Source organism: Lethenteron reissneri, chromosome 23 (genome assembly GCF_015708825.2).
Source record: "Lethenteron reissneri isolate LAM-NWPU_2019-01 chromosome 23, ASM1570882v1, whole genome shotgun sequence".
Classification (NCBI taxonomy): Eukaryota; Metazoa; Chordata; class Hyperoartia; order Petromyzontiformes; family Petromyzontidae; genus Lethenteron; species Lethenteron reissneri.
This window is the reverse complement of record NC_083801.1, coordinates 11717369-11738068: the sequence shown is the minus strand read 5'-3', so window position 1 is coordinate 11738068 and position 20700 is coordinate 11717369. Positions and strand designations below refer to the sequence as shown.

General features: G+C 44.5%; 1 protein-coding gene across 1 annotated transcript in view; it reads right to left on the bottom strand.

Annotated features, from left to right (window-relative positions):
• The window catches only part of LOC133345983 (polypeptide N-acetylgalactosaminyltransferase 1-like), a 99413-nt gene extending 79567 nt beyond the window's left edge, over positions 1 to 19846 (bottom strand). The window contains exons 1-2 of the mRNA XM_061557195.1: positions 19601 to 19846; positions 2330 to 2538 (exon numbers count right to left, since the gene is read on the bottom strand). Coding sequence (XP_061413179.1) covers positions 2330 to 2471 — 142 coding nt within the window. The 5' untranslated portion in view covers positions 2472 to 2538; positions 19601 to 19846. The remainder of the gene's footprint in view (positions 1 to 2329; positions 2539 to 19600) is intronic.
• Positions 19847 to 20700: the final 854 nt, after the last annotated feature.

The following is a 20700-nucleotide window of genomic DNA, read 5'->3' as shown; positions in this document are numbered from 1 at the left end:
CATTGCTTTGGACTTTAAACTTCAGTCACAGCAAAAAATGTTTTTAACAATATCAATTGCTTCAATAGCTTTTCTGTCACATTGACAACTCATGCAGGGGGAGCAAGGGGGCATTCAAGTGAAATCGGAACAAATCATTGGACTTCAGCCTCTCAACATGAATCAGATGAATAAGCCACCTAAGTAAATGGCACAAGTATGTAATTGCACGCTATGTTTCTTGATGACGTTCCGCTGCATTAGACTGATTTGAAAAATAGAACCAAAATATACCACACATTTTAAGTCAGTGTGTGTGCTACATTCACAAAATTTGACGGGGGGGGGGGGGGGATACAAAAATTAATTGTGTGCGAGACACACAAAAGAGAGACACATTGAACCAATTAACACTCACAAATCAGAGACGCCATATTGACCATGAAGAAAAGTAAGCGAGCTTGGGCAGCAGCACACGTCACTCCAAGGAGTGATGTCTTATGGTTGAGCCTAACGGCAGTGGCAGCCAAAGGGGACAGGACCCACTGCTGAATGAAGGCCTCCCCATGCCATGTTAATTATAGGAGTTGTTCACCATCCTTCACCATGCTGGTGAGTGTAGGTTGGTGAAGGAGATGAGGGGAGAAGGCACCAGAACCAGTTCAGGTATCACTCATCACGGATGTCGCTCTGAACGGGAATCGAACTCAGGTCACAGCACGCTAATGACTGAACTATCGCCCCACTCAAAGTGTGACATACGAGGATAAAAAATAACTCTTGAGAGTCCAGATGAATAACATATGGACAATGGCATGTGAGTGATTTGATGAATGAAAATACGAGGAACGTGTCACCTGTAATCATCAAAAAACCCTGATAATTTGAAATGTGGGTTTAAATCGGATTCTAACATGACACCAAAATAGAGCAAAGACCAGGGCACCTTTTGCACATAATGGTGTCACCAGTAGCAGTTACTTTAAGTTGATTGCCATGCATTGTGGTCAATGACAATTTACGCAGGACAATTATAGGACTTTTTCAGGAGGGTCCTGCAAGATGTTTTCAGCCAATATACAAGTGGGAGAAACCCGGAACACCCGGAGAAAACAGACGCATGTGAAGGGGCAACCCTCCTATCTCCATACAGATGGAAAGAGATGGTGATTAGTCCACCTGCTGTACTGCCGTCTCCTGGCAAGCCACAGCTTGGCACATCGAAACCCATGGAAAGGGAGTTTCAGAACATTTGTTTAATCGACCAACCTTTACCTCGAGTGCTGGATTGCAGGCACACGTAACTATCACTGCCCGACAAAAGAATTATCATTGCACACCAGTGTCATAGTAATTAGTGGCAGAGCGAATGGCAGACAGCACTCAAACAACTCTAAGAACAACTGTGCAGCAGAGTGACTGGCAATGGAATGTCGCAATGCCAGGACATGATCCATGCCAAACTGTTGCCCCCAGGTAAGACAAAGTTGGCTCAGTACAATGCTGACACAACTTAAAGAAACCCATGCCTTACAAACAATGTGGAATAATGTCCTCACACAAGCAGCTACCAGATAGAAACACATGATGAAGGTATATCCATCAAATTTCCGTTCCAGATTCCACCACAAAGAGTTGCTTATACATTTATAATAACTGCAAACGTAAGGGTATTTTCTATAAAGATGACTCCGTGTAAATACATATTCTGAGAAACATCTGCTACACTCAAGCAATGTTATGCTACACAATTTGATATAGCAATATATAAAAATGTGCATGCACTTTTATTAACTAGGCTACATCAAAATGGGAAAGGACATATATGAACGCCTGATATTTATATTTAAAATGAGAAATTACAGCAAAAGCGACATTTGTCATCGGAAAACAGTTGAAATAATGTATTCATAATTCTGACATATATTTTTGCAAATAAGGATTAATTGAGAAGAGTTAGCAAACAGTGAATAGCGTTAACTGTAAGACCAGTACATTAAGTAATGAAAATTGGAGGCAATTATATAATTATGCCCTTATTATTCTTATAATACACATACACAACCTCAAAATCAGGACACTTGCCACTAAGCCAATCTGGACAGGTGAGATGGGTTTATTCCCAGTCTCTTCCAGAGATTCTGCTCAGCACGTTGTAAGTGTAAGTGTGCAAAAAAAAACGCATGCATGCTGATGTAAATCTGCGTGAAAGCCCAAACCCCCAAACTAAAAAATTACCTAAATTTATAGAGGAAAAATATGCTAATGCAGGTCTCCTTTGCAAACGGCAGAATTAATCTCCAAGTACTCGTCCCTGCTGATAAATGTGGTAATGATTAATTGAGCTCACCTCCCATCCTTGGCTGCTGCCCATGCTCCTTCTTCTCCTCGCACTTGTTACACTCGCTGAAGTACAGCAGCAGGAGGACATCCACCAGCACCCACACCAGCGATGTGGCCAGAACAACCTTGCAGTACGCAAACTTCCTCATGGCTCCGTGGACGGCTCAGGCTGAGAACGCAGAAGGGACGGCTCGATGTGGCTCGCGTGAAAGAGACCTGTTCAGTTGGGAAAGGTGTTGGAACACGCAGATTTGTTTGGTCAACGCACTTCTAGGATGAAAACTTATTTCTTTAGAAACATACACACATAAAATGAAAGGGAAACTGCGCATTGGCGCCGTTAATTACCACCCATGGTCCTAATCTGTGCATAAACTAAGTGAAATTGTAATTGCCTGCTACTGTTGAACAGGATTTTTTCACAGAGTGAACACAATTAATTATCAAAGCCAATGACCTGTATTGAGCTGTAATTTTAGACAAAACGATTAGATGTTGGTAAAAATGGCTAGAGTTTACCACCACCCTCAAGAGAAAATTAAGGTGCCTTTGTTTCCTTGGCCAAGTCTGTCAACAAGACCTTTGTTTGAAAATATAGAATTTTAAAAAACACACACGTATGATCCCTTCTTCACTCATTGCACAATTTCACATTCAGTATTAACAACGTAGTGCATTCATATTCTGCACATCACTCAGGGACTCGATATGAACACACTGCGCAGTGGAAAGCAGCGTGATGAATAAAACCATCAACCCACAGCAGTAATGCAATGTCATTCATTAACACACAAGTCTGTCGCTTCACTTGCAAAGAAAATTGCACGAACCAATTTTATATTTGCATGCTGTCTGAGAGAGAAAAGTAGGCACCCACACACAATATGTTCAGCTCAAGCACTACATGTACAGAATTTGTTCATGCTCAACAGTTGACTTTGCGGTTGCATTTTTTTCTTTTCTTTTCTAAAATATAATCACCTACAGTAGGTGTTTTGGATGCCAGTCTTATATAACCGTGTCTGCAGAAGCACCCGTCTGACAGGAAAATTGTGAGATGAAACATCTCCAGGCAACAAGTCTCATTATCCACATATAGGAACAAAGGAGCGCACTGCTCAGATCGCATTGCTCAACTGCTGCCCTTTCATATCAATCAGCTGCAACAGAAGCATACCACCACGTTGCTGCGTACCCAGATGGTAGCAAGTGGATAATTTAAATGTCATTTTATCTCACAAATCTCACACGTAAGGCTTCGGCATTTCCCCCCCACCCCCCACACAATTATTCTAGAGTGGCATGGTGTCCATCAACAAATGTACTCACAATAAGTGACCTTTCACACACATTATACGGGTATTTTGCGGGAAGCAGTTGAAAACATCTTACAATTAAATAAAAACAAACAGGTACAAACTATCTTCTTGGTTCTTTCGGTAAAGTCACGTATTATTACTACTTCCCTTCTACGTGACTTTACCGAAAGAACCAAGAAGATGCATCCCTGCAGTCACGAAAGCTTTAAATCGAAAAGGTACAAACTATATTTGACCGGCTGAACGGGATAAAAAAAAAAGACAATGTAAAGGCACTTTTTTAAGTTTGTACTTTTCCCTCAGTTTTAAAGGCACTTTGAAAGAAAATCCTGTCAGTTATAACACTTGGCCAGCCAACGTGTGTGCTTGTGGCAATTATTTTTAAAACACGAACGTGGTCTTTATTCGACAATGAAACTATCTGAGCAGCTGAAAGAAATGAACCATTATAAAATCACTCCGCCTGGCTTGATAACATCTGTGTCTTGGCCAGAGCCACTCCCAACACTCATGCAGCACATATCGGAAGCTAATTTGCCAACATCTCAGCAGGCATCAAGTACAACTTGAAGCATCAGCAATGCACACACTTGATCTTCATAAAACAAACTGCATTATTCACACACCACTGCAGCAAAGCTATTCAGCGTGAATGGCGTTTATTACAGCACAACAGGGAAATCAAGCAAAATTGTTTCATGGCTTCCAATTACTTTTAATGCATTATATGCTGTAGAGCATTGTTCTCTTCTTGCAATATAACTATTCATTTATTATTATTACATTACGATTGTTATTTTTGGTGAACAGTTAATGCGAAAAATAATTAATTAGATTTAATATATAATATTGATCGGCCTCATTCACTTGGTATACGCAACCTCATCAAGCACCATTATGGCTTTGAACTGTGTGCTTGGATAAATCCCTCATGTCATTGCTTTTGATTAACAATGCTTATTTTTTGAGGCAGTATTAGGAGGTACACCATCGTGCGTGAGTGGTGTGCTCCCCATGTCAGAGGCGTATTTTCATCTGACTTGCACTGACCAGGGTGATGAAGTATATAGTCACATATTATTCCATAATGGTCGTGAGGGCCTGAACCACGGTCATCAGCAACTGTGGGTTCACTAAGCTTTGCGTCGACAGAGAAGGTGAAGGAACACAGGGGGTGTTATAATAAGCAGTGGGTAGGAACAAGGCACCTTCTTTTATCTGACCATTGCTACATAACAACACATGAACTCGACCCGAATAATCAAACCTTGTTGAACTGGAGACAGACTTGAGAGAAATGGACGTACGTTGATTCGGTGAGGTGAGAAAGAGAGAGAGAACTCCTTACATCTGAAAAGTGTCTGCTGAGTCTATCTTCGGTAGAGACAAATTACAGTAATTATGGAAGTGGAATTTTAGTTTCTCCGGAAATCAAACATGTAATTTTAGGATTCAAGAATACATTGGATACAGTTTCTCAGCTAATATTAAAGCTCTCCAACAATGACTTAAACATTATTTAAGTAGATCATGGGACCTCCTTTGTCAGTACCAAAATATGAGAATAGATTTTTCCCCTTTTATCAGTTTTGTTGCCAGATAGAAGGGTAAAAAACCAATTATCATATTTTTACTGGCAAATGAGGTTCCAATGGTGTAAATGCTTACCCCGAGTTCTCATACTCTGATGGTGCATTGTCTTTGAGTTGTGCGCCTTTTGGCGTCATCTGGTCCAACCCATGTGAGACTAGGCTCTAAGGAAAGCTGTCTCGGGTGTGGACCAATCACCCACCTCTCTCTCTCTGCCCCCCCCCCCCTCTCTCTCTATTTAAGGCCTCGACACAGAGGCATTGGGTCTCTGTGTGTCTATGTTGTGTCTCTCGCTGTGTGTCTGTTGTCTCTCTCTGTTTGTGTGTCTGTCTGTGTGTCTCCGTGTCTGTGTTTTGTCCCTCTCAAATTTAGTTCCACCTGATGACGGTTGTTTGTGTTGCAATCGAAACGTCGTATTCTATTTAATTTATTTTCTTTCTACGTGACTTTACCGAAAGAACCAAAGCATATATGCATTGTCTTTGAAACTGATTGGTCCACACCAGAGACAGCTTTCTTTTGATCCTCGTCTCAAACGGTGCTATAACAGAGGACGCCTTTTGGCCTTTTGGTGTCCAGCTTTCTTTTGATCCTTGTCTCAAACGGTGTTAGAACAGAGGACGCCTTTTGGCCTTTTGGTGTCCTCTGGTCAAACACCGATTGAGACGAGGCTCAAAAGAAAGCTGTCTCTGGTGTGGACCAATCAGTTTCAAAGACAATGCATATATTATCAGAGTATGTTTTTTGTTGTGTGTCTCTCTGTGTGTCTGTGTTGTCTCTCTCTGCTTGTGTGTCTGTCTGTGTGTCTCCGTGTCTGTGTTTTGTCTCTCTCTCAATTTTAGTTCTACCTGATGACGGTTGCTTGTGTTGCAATCGAAACGTCGTATTATATTATTTAATTTATTTTCTTTCTACGTGACTTTACCGAAAGAACCAAAGAGTAATTCCTGCAGTCAAGAAATTTTCAAATCAAGTTTCATGCATATATTATCAGAGTATGTTTTTTTGGCATTTTGACCACAAGTATTGTGGTTAATGCAGGCATGATTCCTTGTAAAAGGTTTCAGTTTGGTATTTTAACAACTTAACACCTGTTTTGTTGCCAGATAAAATGGGAAAAAAATATTCTCATATTTAAGTATATGTTCTAAAAATCCTTGAATATGTAAACATATAGCAAATGTGTAAATAAATTAACATTTCAATGAGACATCATTATGGGTGATGTCAACATTTTGACACAAAAGTGTTTAACATGAGCATGGATGACATGATGTTGGTAAGTTTGGCATTGGAATGAGGATTGACAAAGAGCATCTATTGGCATTTGCAGTCAACGTGGGTAGTAACATTATATCAAAAAGGAGTCTAGGAAAGGGCCACGGAGGAGCCCAAATGGAGGAATTAGAAATTAAACGAACTCAGAGACAAACTCCAGGTTGTCAGACACATCTCTATCCTCGCCAAATTCAACACGGGAAGTGCTCGTAGGTGATACAATTCAACTTACACTTAAATGTAGCCAAAGGGAGGATAAAGCTAATCAGAGGCAAAAAAGGCAGTTCACATCAAACATCTCAGTCAGGAGGTAGCAGAATTCAGACAAGCTTTAGGGAAATGGATGTCTCCACTTAAAATGATTAAATAATTTCCACCTTTAAAAGAGTGCACTAAACACGTTATTTTGTAACCACAAAACATGTGATGAAGAGGAGAGATACGACATGGACAAATATGCCAAGCAAAAGATCGAAAACACAACTATGTAAAACTATCAATTAAAATCGGAAAATAAATCAAAGTGCATAACAAAAATAATTCAAGATGTCATAGCAAACAATGGGGGCTTAAAGCAACAACATGGAAGTTGATGGCTGGTAATTCACAAATGGTACATACCACACCAGGGATAGAATCCTGAAATTAATAGAGGAGGTTTAAGTTCTCTAAAGAGAAAAAACACATCCCAGGAATAAAAGTACTTTATTTGTCGGATGAAGAGAAGAAAGTACAGTATCATAAGTAACACTTGAAAGTAGTGAATACTGCTCTTGGCAGTGTGAAAAAAGATAAAGCTCCTGGACCAGAAAGAATAACTTTGGAAATTATCAAATAAGCAGAATCGGCAGTTGTAAAAAAATAAATTGCAGACCTATCTACCGCATTCTTACAAAGCAATTAAATTACTCAGTCATGGAATGATGCCTCAATCATTATTCTATATTAAAAAAATTTTGAGACAAATTGACTTACAGAGTTACAGACAAATATGCCTTTGATTTCGCACACAGAGTATTCAATAAGTTGATTGGGAACATAATAATGGGCACTTTATATGCCAAGTAACTATTTGAGCAAGCTGGATTCAGAAAGTGTTTCTATCATCAACCGCATACATTGGAATCAATCATATTTTCATAAAGACAACTCAATAAATGTATCAAATTATGCCAAGCCTTTGTAGACTATGAAAAGGCAATTGACAAAATGAATGCAATCTAAGTAGGCAAGCTCGCAAACCGATGGACAAGCTCCACCAAAAATTGCACGAACAATAATACATATTTTCGATTTGAAGTTTTCGTGACTGCAAGGATCCATACTCTTGGTTCTTTCGGTAAAGTCACGTAGGTAAAGAATTTTTTTTTTTTATAAATACAATTTTCTTGCTGTGGTGTTCACACCTGATGATGATTGCTTGTGTTGCAATCGAAACGTCGTGATTTATTTTTATTTATTTTTATCTTTTATTTTTTATTTTATTTTCTTTACCTACGTGACTTTACCAAAAGAACCAAGAATAATACATATCAGAAGGGGAATAATAACAAGGATAAACGCTCTCACTAAAGTTATTCAAGGTGACGTGAGAATGTCATCCAGTGGTTGGATTGAAGAAATAAAGACGTAAACATAAGTAGATGCTTTAGCCATCTCTGATTTACCGATGACGGTCATTGTGACAACCAATGGAAATTAAATGCAGGGAATGATTTAAGAAATTTACTGGACATCTGTGAAAAAGAGCTTCATAGCTCATTGAATTCCTTCGGTCTAAATACAGATTCTGATAAACGTAATAAAGGAGGTTTAATATTGGGCCTCAAAATAAATGAGTAAAACGAAATGCATGTACAACATGTTAACTGAATAAAGTAAGATATTTGGTGGAGGGACACCTGAAAAACACATCAGCGAATCTTCGGCGATTATTGAAGGCGCACCATGATCAAAATGATAAAATAAATAGGCATACTACAATCGGGTTGGAGTGTTAAAATTTAAAGCTTTCGTGACTGCAGGGATTTAAGAAATTGAATTTTTAAATTAAAAGCAACATTCAAATCTGCATAAAGAAGACATTTATCAATCAGTGCATCCATCTGCTACGACATGTTTATTGGAAACATGAACATTCTCAAAGACCCTTGGAAAAAGCTGAAAGGTACACCAAACATGAAGAGGGTGCACGCTTGGAATCCCAGCAAGAGACAGCAAGAGAAACACGTAGATCGGAGAACAAACACAAATTAGAGACATCATCTTGACTGTTAAGATAAATAAGTGGGCTCCAGGTAATGACAACCAGAGGTCGGGACTTCACGATGGAGTGTCAGTCAACTTTTGGAACACACCCACGAGGATTACCACAGTGGAGGAGTAATGAGATTAGCTCATCTGCGCGAGCTAGAATTGTTATATAATGAAACCGTAAGGGATAATTAATGACGTGGGGGGCATTTATCTAGTAGTAAGTATATCACAGGTGATGAATGTATTGTTCACAAGCAGATTGTGGTCTACCAAACTTAAAAAAGTGCAACTAAGAACATCTAGGACAGATTTTATATCTTTGTTTAGTGATCCTTTTGCACAAATGCAATACACGTCAGAAAGACCTGGTGGCAACTGTTCAGATTTTGGAAGGCAGTGTTTCCATCACGCATCTACACACTAGATAGGTAGCTTGGGCTGAGATCAGGGTTGCCGTTGACTTTATTGTGCCTTGAACTTTACCCCTCAAGTTCCAACTCAACGTGCGATTTGAGCCAACAACCGACAACATCGCAAGCCAAACCCTTAGCCCGAATAAACCGAAAATGGGTATCATGCCTGCCACGTAGCGGCATTACAGAATCGCGCGTAAGGTATTAAACGGGTTGTACACGGTGACATGGGTTGATAACATGAGCCACCCAACTCGAGGCCTTGAGTAACATTGTAGTTGGTCCATGGTGCATTGCTCGACAGCGCAGGAAATACATTCCCCCACCCCTGGACCCCTGTCCACTGGGAACCTTCTCTCCAGCCCTGTCGGGGTAACCTTGTTTAAAGGGGCATAGAAAGAAAACCCAGAGAGTGGGAGGAGCATGACATCGCCAATGTTACATACACTTACTCTTTGGGTCTTTCGGTAAAGTCGCGTAGATAGGTTCAAAGAAAATAACAAAAAATAACAAAAAAACGACGACCTTTCGATCGCAACACAAGCGTTCGACAGCTTTTTTTCCCCTCCCGATGACGAACGCTTGTGTTGCGATCGAAACGTCGTAGTTTTTGGGGATTTTTTGGGATTTTCTTTGAACCTATCTACCCGACTTCACCGAAAGACACAAAGAATATGAATTCCTGCAGTCACGAAAGCTTTAAGTCAAGATTTACAAAGACTTGTTTAACCAAATGTAAAGCACTGAAATCAATTGAGTAACAGTACGAATGGCTTTTTTTGATCGCGCGTTATGCCCCAGCGAACACTCCCCTATGTACGGGTAAAGGCTTTGATGCCTCATCACTTGATTGTTGCCCGTGTTAAATATTGTATTGACGTATTATGACTTAATCAGAACTTAGAAATGGGGCAGAGCCTTCATGGGGGGGAGGGGGGGTAATCCTTCTCAAGCCCTCCCCACCACCTCTACGGAGCTGTTGCCCTTGAGAACACCGTCTCCCAGCAACTTTGGTGCAAGGTGCCCAATGTTCACTCCGAACACACGAAAAGTACCAAGAACAACTGACAACACACACACACATTTCAGCGCTTTCGCTGATACAATTACTGTCAAAGTCTGCCTTCTCAAGAGCGTGCCCATCATCGCCTTCTTTGGCAGGCTCGGAGCCAGAGGAAGAAATTCCATATTCCTATGGCGGGGGGCGAGTTTTTCATCGTACAACCTAGTCAACTTCAACTACAAGGCGTTTAACTTATTTTTCGACCCATGGGAGATGATGGGATGAGTCAACAACCCCTAACCAGACTTTGAACTTGCAACCTGCAAATTGTCAGCCACTCCCTACTGCTATGCCACCTGGCCAGTTCATACAGCACAATGTCGTGCTATCGATAGACTGTACTTTGACAATGTAACAGCAAACATTAACACGTACCTTGTGCAGTGGTATAATCAGGAACAGCTAAATACATACACACACGTATGCACCAGCACTACAGCACTATATCCTGACATTTATAAATGTACAACTCAAGTTGTCATTACGTGGCCAGCTTGGCATTTTAATGGTTAAATCTTCCACTTTTACACCCGCTGGCCACAGTGCGTGGATGAAGATGGTTTTGAGAAACCAGGACTCTTTCACTTCCCACCAATGTAATCGGATGCCGGTGATCGGAGTGTGTCAACCACTGCGCCACCGATCCCTACTTACACACAAACGCAGTTACATACCCGTGGCAGAATAGCCACACGCGTACAGAAAACTATTAGCACGGATGGCTACGTACGGTGCGAAAGAAGTTCAACATAAATACATAACCATTCAAATCACACATCTGCTGCTCGGTTTGCATATACAGGACACGCGTACACCAACAAACGATCCCTACGAAGGCATGCAGACTTGTTGGGCAAGGGCTGTCAGGCGAGCATGATGTGTGACAAGTATGCACACGTACTTTACACGCGGGCCGATACAATACAATAGCACACACACACACCCTGCATCTTACATCCTTACACACACCCCGTACATCTTACATCCTTACACACACCCCGTACATCTTACATCCTTACACACACCCCGTACATCTTACATCCTTACACACACCCCGTACATCTTACATCCTTACACACACACCCTACATCTTACATCCTTACACACACACCCGTACATCTTACATCCTTACACACACCCCGTACATCTTACATCTTTACACACACACCCTACATCTTACATCCTTACACACACACCCGTGCATCTTACATCCTTACACACACCCCGTACATCTTACATCCTTACACACACACCCTACATCTTACATCCTTACACACACACCCTACATCTTACATCCTTACACACACACCCCGTGCATCTTACATCCTTACACACACCCCGTACATCTTACATCCTTACACACTCCCCGTACATCTTACATCCTTACACACACACCCTACATCTTACATCCTTACACACACCCCGTACATCTTACATCCTTACACACACCCCGTACATCTCACATCCTTACACACACCCCGTACATCTTACATCCTTACACACACCCCGTACATATCACATCCTTACACACACCCCGTACATCTTACATCCTTACACACACCCCGTACATCTCACATCCTTACACACACCCCGTACATCTTACATCCTTACACACACCCTACATCTTACATCCTTACACACACCCTACATCTTACATCCTTACACACACCCCGTACATCTTACATCCTTACACACACCCTACATCTTACATCCTTACACACACACCCTACATCTCACATCCTTACACACACCCCGTACATCTTACATCCTTACACACTCCCCGTGCATCTTACATCCTTACACACACCCCTACATCTTACATCCTTACACACACCCCGTACATCTTACATCCTTACACACACCCCGTGCATCTTACATCCTTACACACACCCCGTGCATCTTACATCCTTACACACACCCCGTGCATCTTACATCCTTACACACACACCCCGTACATCTTACATCCTTACACACACCCCGTACATCTTACATCCTTACACACACACCCTACATCTCACATCCGTACACACACCCCGTGCATCTTACATCCTTACACACACACCCTACATCTTACATCCTTACACACACCCTACATCTTACATCCTTACACACACCCCTTACATCTTACATCCTTACACACACACCCCTTACATCTCACATCCTTACACACACCCCGTGCATCTTACATCCTTACACACACACCCCGTACATCTTACATCCTTACACACACACCCTACATCTTACATCCTTACACACACCCCGTGCATCTTACATTCTTACACACACACCCTACATCTTACATCCTTACACACACACCCTACATCTTACATCCTTACACACACCCCGTACATCTTACATCCTTACACACACCCCGTGCATCTTACATCCTTACACACACCCCGTACATCTTACATCCTTACACACACACCCCGTGCATCTTACATCCTTACACACACACCCCGTACATCTTACATCCTTACACACACACCCTACATCTTACATCCTTACACACACCCCGTACATCTTACATCCTTACACACTCCCCGTGCATCTTACATCCTTACACACACACCCCTTACATCTTACATCCTTACACACACCCTACATCTTACATCCTTACACACACCCCGTACATCTTACATCCTTACACACTCCCCGTGCATCTTACATCCTTACACACACACACCCTACATCTTACATCCTTACACACACCCTACATCTTACATCCTTACACACACCCCGTACATCTTACATCCTTACACACACCCCGTACATCTTACGCAGTGAAATTCCTTTGCCCCCCCCCCCTACCAATACGGTATAAGTCTTAACACGTCTGACCCAACTCAACATAGAGTACTTGCTTCGTGAATAGCAACTTGATAGCCACACGAAAGGCAACGAGGTGCTCGTAATTCATCAATCACGACGCACTCGTGCTGAAAATTAACACACACGCGTATAATATAAATACAATATCTGCATTCACGGACCCATACACACTCACTCACGGCATCGACAACGTTACACGCAGTGGACATGGCAAGACTGTGCTCCTACATTAACACAAAGATGCTCCGACGTAAAGGAATAGACACTTGGAACATCACGGGCTATTGTACGCACATGTACAACAGCCCATTCACACGCAATCATTGTCCACACACACACACACTCACGTAGCAGTACACACACTCACGTAGCAGTACACACACTCACGTAGCAGTACACACACTCACGTAGCAGTACACACACACACGTAGCAGTACACACACACTAACGTAGCAGTACACACACTCACGTAGCAGTACACACACACGTAGCAGTACACACACACGTAGCAGTACACACACTCACGTAGCAGTACACACACACTCACGTAGCAGTACACACACACTAACGTAGCAGCACACACACACACACACGTAGCAGTACACACACACTCACGTAGCAGTACACACACACTAACGTAGCAGTACACACACACTAACGTAGCAGTACACACACACACACACGTAGCAGTACACACACACGTAGCAGTACACACACACTCACGTAGCAGTACACACACACACACACGTAGCAGTACACACACACACACGTAGCAGTACACACACTCACGTAGCAGTACACACACACTCACGTAGCAGCACACACACACACGTAGCAGTACACACTCACGTAGCAGTACACACTCACGTAGCAGTACACACACACGTAGCAGTACACACACTCACGTAGCAGTACACACACTCACGTAGCAGTACACACACACACACACGTAGCAGTACACACACTCACGTAGCAGTACACACACACACGTAGCAGTACACACACTCACGTAGCAGTGCACACACACTCACGTAGCAGCACACACACTCACGTAGCAGTACACACACTCACGTAGCAGTGTACACACACTCACGTAGCAGTACACACACTCACGTAGCAGTACACACTCACGTAGCAGTACACACACACACGTAGCAGTACACACACTCACGTAGCAGCACACACACTCACGTAGCAGCACACACACTCACGTAGCAGTACACACACTCACGTAGCAGCACACACACACATAGCAGTACACACACTCACGTAGCAGTACACACACTCACGTAGCAGTACACACACACACATGTAGCAGTACACACACTCACGTAGCAGTACACACACACTCACGTAGCAGTACACACACACACACACGTAGCAGCACACACTCACGTAGCAGTACACACACACACGTAGCAGTACACACACTCACGTAGCAGTACGCACACACACACACGTAGCAGTACACACACACACACGTAGCAGTACACACACTCACGTAGCAGTACGCACACACACACACGTAGCAGTACACACACTCACGTAGCAGTACGCACACACACACACGTAGCAGTACACACACACACACGTAGCAGTACACACACTCACGTAGCAGTATACACACACACGTAGCAGTACACACACACTCACGTAGCAGTACACACTCACGTAGCAGTACACACACACACGTAGCAGTACACACTCACGTAGCAGTACACACTCACGTAGCAGTACACACACACTCACGTAGCAGTACACACACTCACGTAGCAGCACACACACACGTAGCAGTACACACACACACACACGTAGCAGTACACACACACACACGTAGCAGTACACACACTCACGTAGCAGTACACACACACTCACGTAGCAGCACACACACACACGTAGCAGCACACACACACACGTAGCAGTACACACTCACGTAGCAGTACACACACACACGTAGCAGCACACACACTCACGTAGCAGTACACACACACACGTAGCAGTACACACACTCACGTAGCAGTACACACACACACGTAGCAGTACACACACTCACGTAGCAGCACACACACACTCACGTAGCAGTACACACACACACGTAGCAGTACACACACTCACGTAGCAGTACACACACTCACGTAGCAGTACACACACACACGTAGCAGTACACACACTCACGTAGCAGTACACACACTCACGTAGCAGTACACACTCACGTAGCAGTACACACACTCACGTAGCAGTACACACACACACACGTAGCAGTACACACACACGTAGCAGTACACACACTCACGTAGCAGTACACACACTCACGTAGCAGTACACACACTCACGTAGCAGTACACACACACACACGTAGCAGTACACACACACGTAGCAGTACACACACACGTAGCAGTACACACACTCACGTAGCAGTACACACACTCACGTAGCAGTACACACACTCACGTAGCAGTACACACACACACGTAGCAGTACACACACACACGTAGCAGCACACACACACGTAGCAGTACACACACTCACGTAGCAGTACACACACTCACGTAGCAGCACACACACTCACGTAGCAGTACACACACACGTAGCAGTACACACACACGTAGCAGTACACACACACGTAGCAGTACACACACTCACGTAGCAGTACACACACACTCACGTAGCAGTACACACACACTAACGTAGCAGTACACACACACACACACGTAGCAGTACACACACACTCACGTAGCAGTACACACACACTAACGTAGCAGTACACACACACTAACGTAGCAGTACACACACACACACACGTAGCAGTACACACACTCACGTAGCAGTATACACACACACGTAGCAGTACACACACACTCACGTAGCAGTACACACACACACGTAGCAGTACACACACTCACGTAGCAGTATACACACACACGTAGCAGTACACACACACTCACGTAGCAGTACACACACTCACGTAGCAGTACACACACACACGTAGCAGTACACACTCACGTAGCAGTACACACTCACGTAGCAGTACACACACACTCACGTAGCAGTATACACACTCACGTAGCAGTACACACACTCACGTAGCAGTACACACACACTCACGTAGCAGCACACACACACGTAGCAGTACACACACACACACGTAGCAGTACACACACACACACGTAGCAGTACACACACACACACGTAGCAGTACACACACTCACGTAGCAGTACACACTCACGTAGCAGCACACACACACACGTAGCAGTACACACACACACGTAGCAGCACACACACACACGTAGCAGTACACACTCACGTAGCAGTACACACACACACGTAGCAGCACACACACTCACGTAGCAGTACACACACACACGTAGCAGTACACACACACACGTAGCAGTACACACACTCACGTAGCAGTACACACACACACGTAGCAGTACACACACTCACGTAGCAGTACACACACTCACGTAGCAGCACACACACACTCACGTAGCAGTACACACACACACGTAGCAGTACACACACTCACGTAGCAGTACACACACTCACGTAGCAGTACACACACACACGTAGCAGTACACACACTCACGTAGCAGTACACACACTCACGTAGCAGTACACACACTCACGTAGCAGTACACACACTCACGTAGCAGTACACACACACACACGTAGCAGTACACACACACGTAGCAGTACACACACTCACGTAGCAGTACACACACTCACGTAGCAGTACACACACACACTCACGTAGCAGTACACACACTCACGTAGCAGTACACACTCACGTAGCAGTACACACACTCACGTAGCAGTACACACACACACGTAGCAGTACACACACACACGTAGCAGTACACACACACACGTAGCAGCACACACACACGTAGCAGTACACACACTCACGTAGCAGTACACACACTCACGTAGCAGCACACACACTCACGTAGCAGTACACACACACGTAGCAGTACACACACTCACGTAGCAGTACACACACACGTAGCAGCACACACACACACACGTAGCAGCACACACACTCACGTAGCAGTACACACACACACGTAGCAGCACACACACACGTAGCAGTACACACACTCACGTAGCAGTACACACACTCACGTAGCAGCACACACACACGTAGCAGCACACACACACGTAGCAGTACACACACTCACGTAGCAGTACACACACACGTAGCAGTACACACACTCACGTAGCAGTACACACACACACGTAGCAGTACACACACTCACGTAGCAGCACACACACTCACGTAGCAGCACACACACTCACGTAGCAGCACACACACACACGTAGCAGTACACACACACGTAGCAGTACACACACACGTAGCAGTACACACACTCACGTAGCAGTACACACACACACGTAGCAGTACACACACTCACGTAGCAGCACACACACTCACGTAGCAGCACACACACTCACGTAGCAGTACACACACACGTAGCAGTACACACACTCACGTAGCAGTACACACACACACACGTAGCAGTACACACACTCACGTAGCAGCACACACACACGTAGCAGTACACACACTCACGTAGCAGCATACACACACGTAGCAGTACACACACTCACGTAGCAGTACACACACTCACGTAGCAGCACACACACACACGTAGCAGTACACACACTCACGTAGCAGCACACACACACGTAGCAGTACACACACTCACGTAGCAGTACACATACTCACGTAGCAGCACACACTCACGTAGCAGTGCACAAGCGGACAGATATACATCACAGAGACAACGCATTAACAGAGACCGATGGGGAAAGCGTTGTTAATAGCGAGCGAACACGTAGGGAGCACTCACCCACACACACACACATCGACTCACCCACACACACACATTGACTCACCCACACTCACCCACACACACACATTGATTCACCCACACCCACCCACACATTGACTCACCCACACTCACATTGACTCACCCACACTCACCCACACACACACATTGAGTCACCCACGCTCACCCACACATACACATCGACTCACCCACACTCACCCACACACACACATCGATTCACCCACACTCACCCACACATACACATTGACTCACCCACACTCACCCACACATTGACTCACCCACACTCACCCACATACATCGACTTACCCACACACACCCACACATTGACTCACCCACACTCACCCACACATTGACTCACCCACACTCACCCACACATACACATTGACTCACCCACACACACACACACATCGACTCACCCACACACACCCACACATTGACTCACCCACACTCACCCACACATACACATTGACTCACCCACACTCACACACACACATCGACTCACCCACACACACCCACACATTGACTCACCCACACTCACCCACACATTGACTCACCCACACTCACCCACACACTCACCCACACATTGACTCACCCACACTCACCCACACATTGACTCACCCACACTCACCCACACATACACATTGACTCACCCACACACACACACACATCGACTCACCCACACACACCCACACATTGACTCACCCACACTCACCCACACATACACATTGACTCACCCACACTCACACACACACATCGACTCACCCACACACACCCACACATTGACTCACCCACACTCATCCACACATACACATTGACTCACCCACACTCACACACACACATCGACTCACCCACACACACCCACACATTGACTCACCCACACTCACCCACACACTCACCCACACATTGACTCACCCACACATTGACTCACCCACACTCACCCACACACATCGACTCACCCACACACACCCATACACTCACCCACACATTGACTCACCCACACTCACCCACACACTCACCCACACATTGACTCACTCACACTCACCCACACATACACATTGACTCACCCACACTCACACACACACATCGACTCACCCACACACACCCACACATTGACTCACCCACACTCATCCACACATACACATTGACTCACCCACACTCACACACACACATCGACTCACCCACACACACCCACACATTGACTCACCCACCCTCACCCACACACTCACCCACACATTGACTCACCCACACATTGACTCACCCACACTCACACACACACATCGACTCACCCACACACACCCATACACTCACCCACACATTGACTCACCCACACTCACCCACACACTCACCCACACATTGACTCACCCACACTCACCCACACATACACATCGACTCACCCACACTCACCCACACATACACATTGACTCACCCATACTCACCCACACTCACCCACACACATCCACTTTCACCCAAACAAACAATACACAAAGATCCCACCCCCCCCCCCCCCCATATTATCCTCATCAGACTTTTGTGTGCAAGTGGTGTTGGCGAGCACTTCTGAATGACCCCCCCCCCCCCACACACACACGCACAATCACACTACCACACACACACATGTTAATTCATCACACATTCATTCAGACACACGTTCACGTACAACCCACCCACTCACTCACCGTTCACCGGGCTCGTTGCTGCCGCAGCCAGCCAGACGCATTGATCCTCCTCCCTCGCGGTGTCCGAGACCCGTTCGCGAGGATTCCTTCAAACAGCTGCGGCTTCCTCAACAGCAACAGCAGTAGCAGCAGCAGCCTCAGCAGCAGCAGTAGCAGCAGCAGTGACAGCAGCTCCTACACTTCCTCCTCCTCCACCTCCTCGTGCTCCACATCGCCCGGCGCGGCGCTAGCTGACGAGCGCGGAAGCGCACGACTCACAACCCGCCTACACACAACCCCCTCCCCGCCTCGCCCCTCCCCCCCCTCCTGCCTGCCCCGCCCCCTCGGGAGGACCGAAGCGCACCGCCGACGGCGGCGGAGGAACACAACGCTCTGTGCTTGGGGGGCGTGACGGAAAGGGGGCGGGGACTAAGGAGGCAATGGTTGTGACGTCACAAGCCAACTAATTTGCATATTATGTAAAATATTAACGATCTTCTCGGTTCTTTCGGTAAAGTCACGTAGAAGGGAAATAATAAAATAAATAAAATAAAACATTCTAAAAAAACATTATATTTAATTTTATTATTTTATTATATTGCTATTTTATTATGTTTTATTTTTATTATTTTATTATTTCCCTCCTACGTGACTTTACCGAAAGAACCAAGAAGATGAATCCCTGCATGCAGTCACGAAAGCTTTAAATCGAAAAATATTAACGATGATGATGATTTTTTTATTTAAAACTTTCGTGACCGCAGGGATTCATATGCTTGGTTCTTTCGGTAAAGTCATGTAGAAGGGAAATAATAAAATAATAAAAATATTAAACATACTCTGATAATATTGTTTGATATTTGTATTATTTTATTATTTCTCTTCTACATGACTTTACCGAAAGAACCAAGAATATAAGATGATGATGATGATCTTGATTTGAAGCTTTCATGACCGCAGGGATCCATACTCTTTGGTTCTTTCGGTAAAGTCGCGTAGGGAAGAAAATAAAATAAAATATTTTAAGAACCAAAAATATTTTATTTTATACCTACGTGACTTTACCGAAAGAATCAAAGTGTATGATGATGATGATCGTGCACGGACTTTGTCCGCACCGC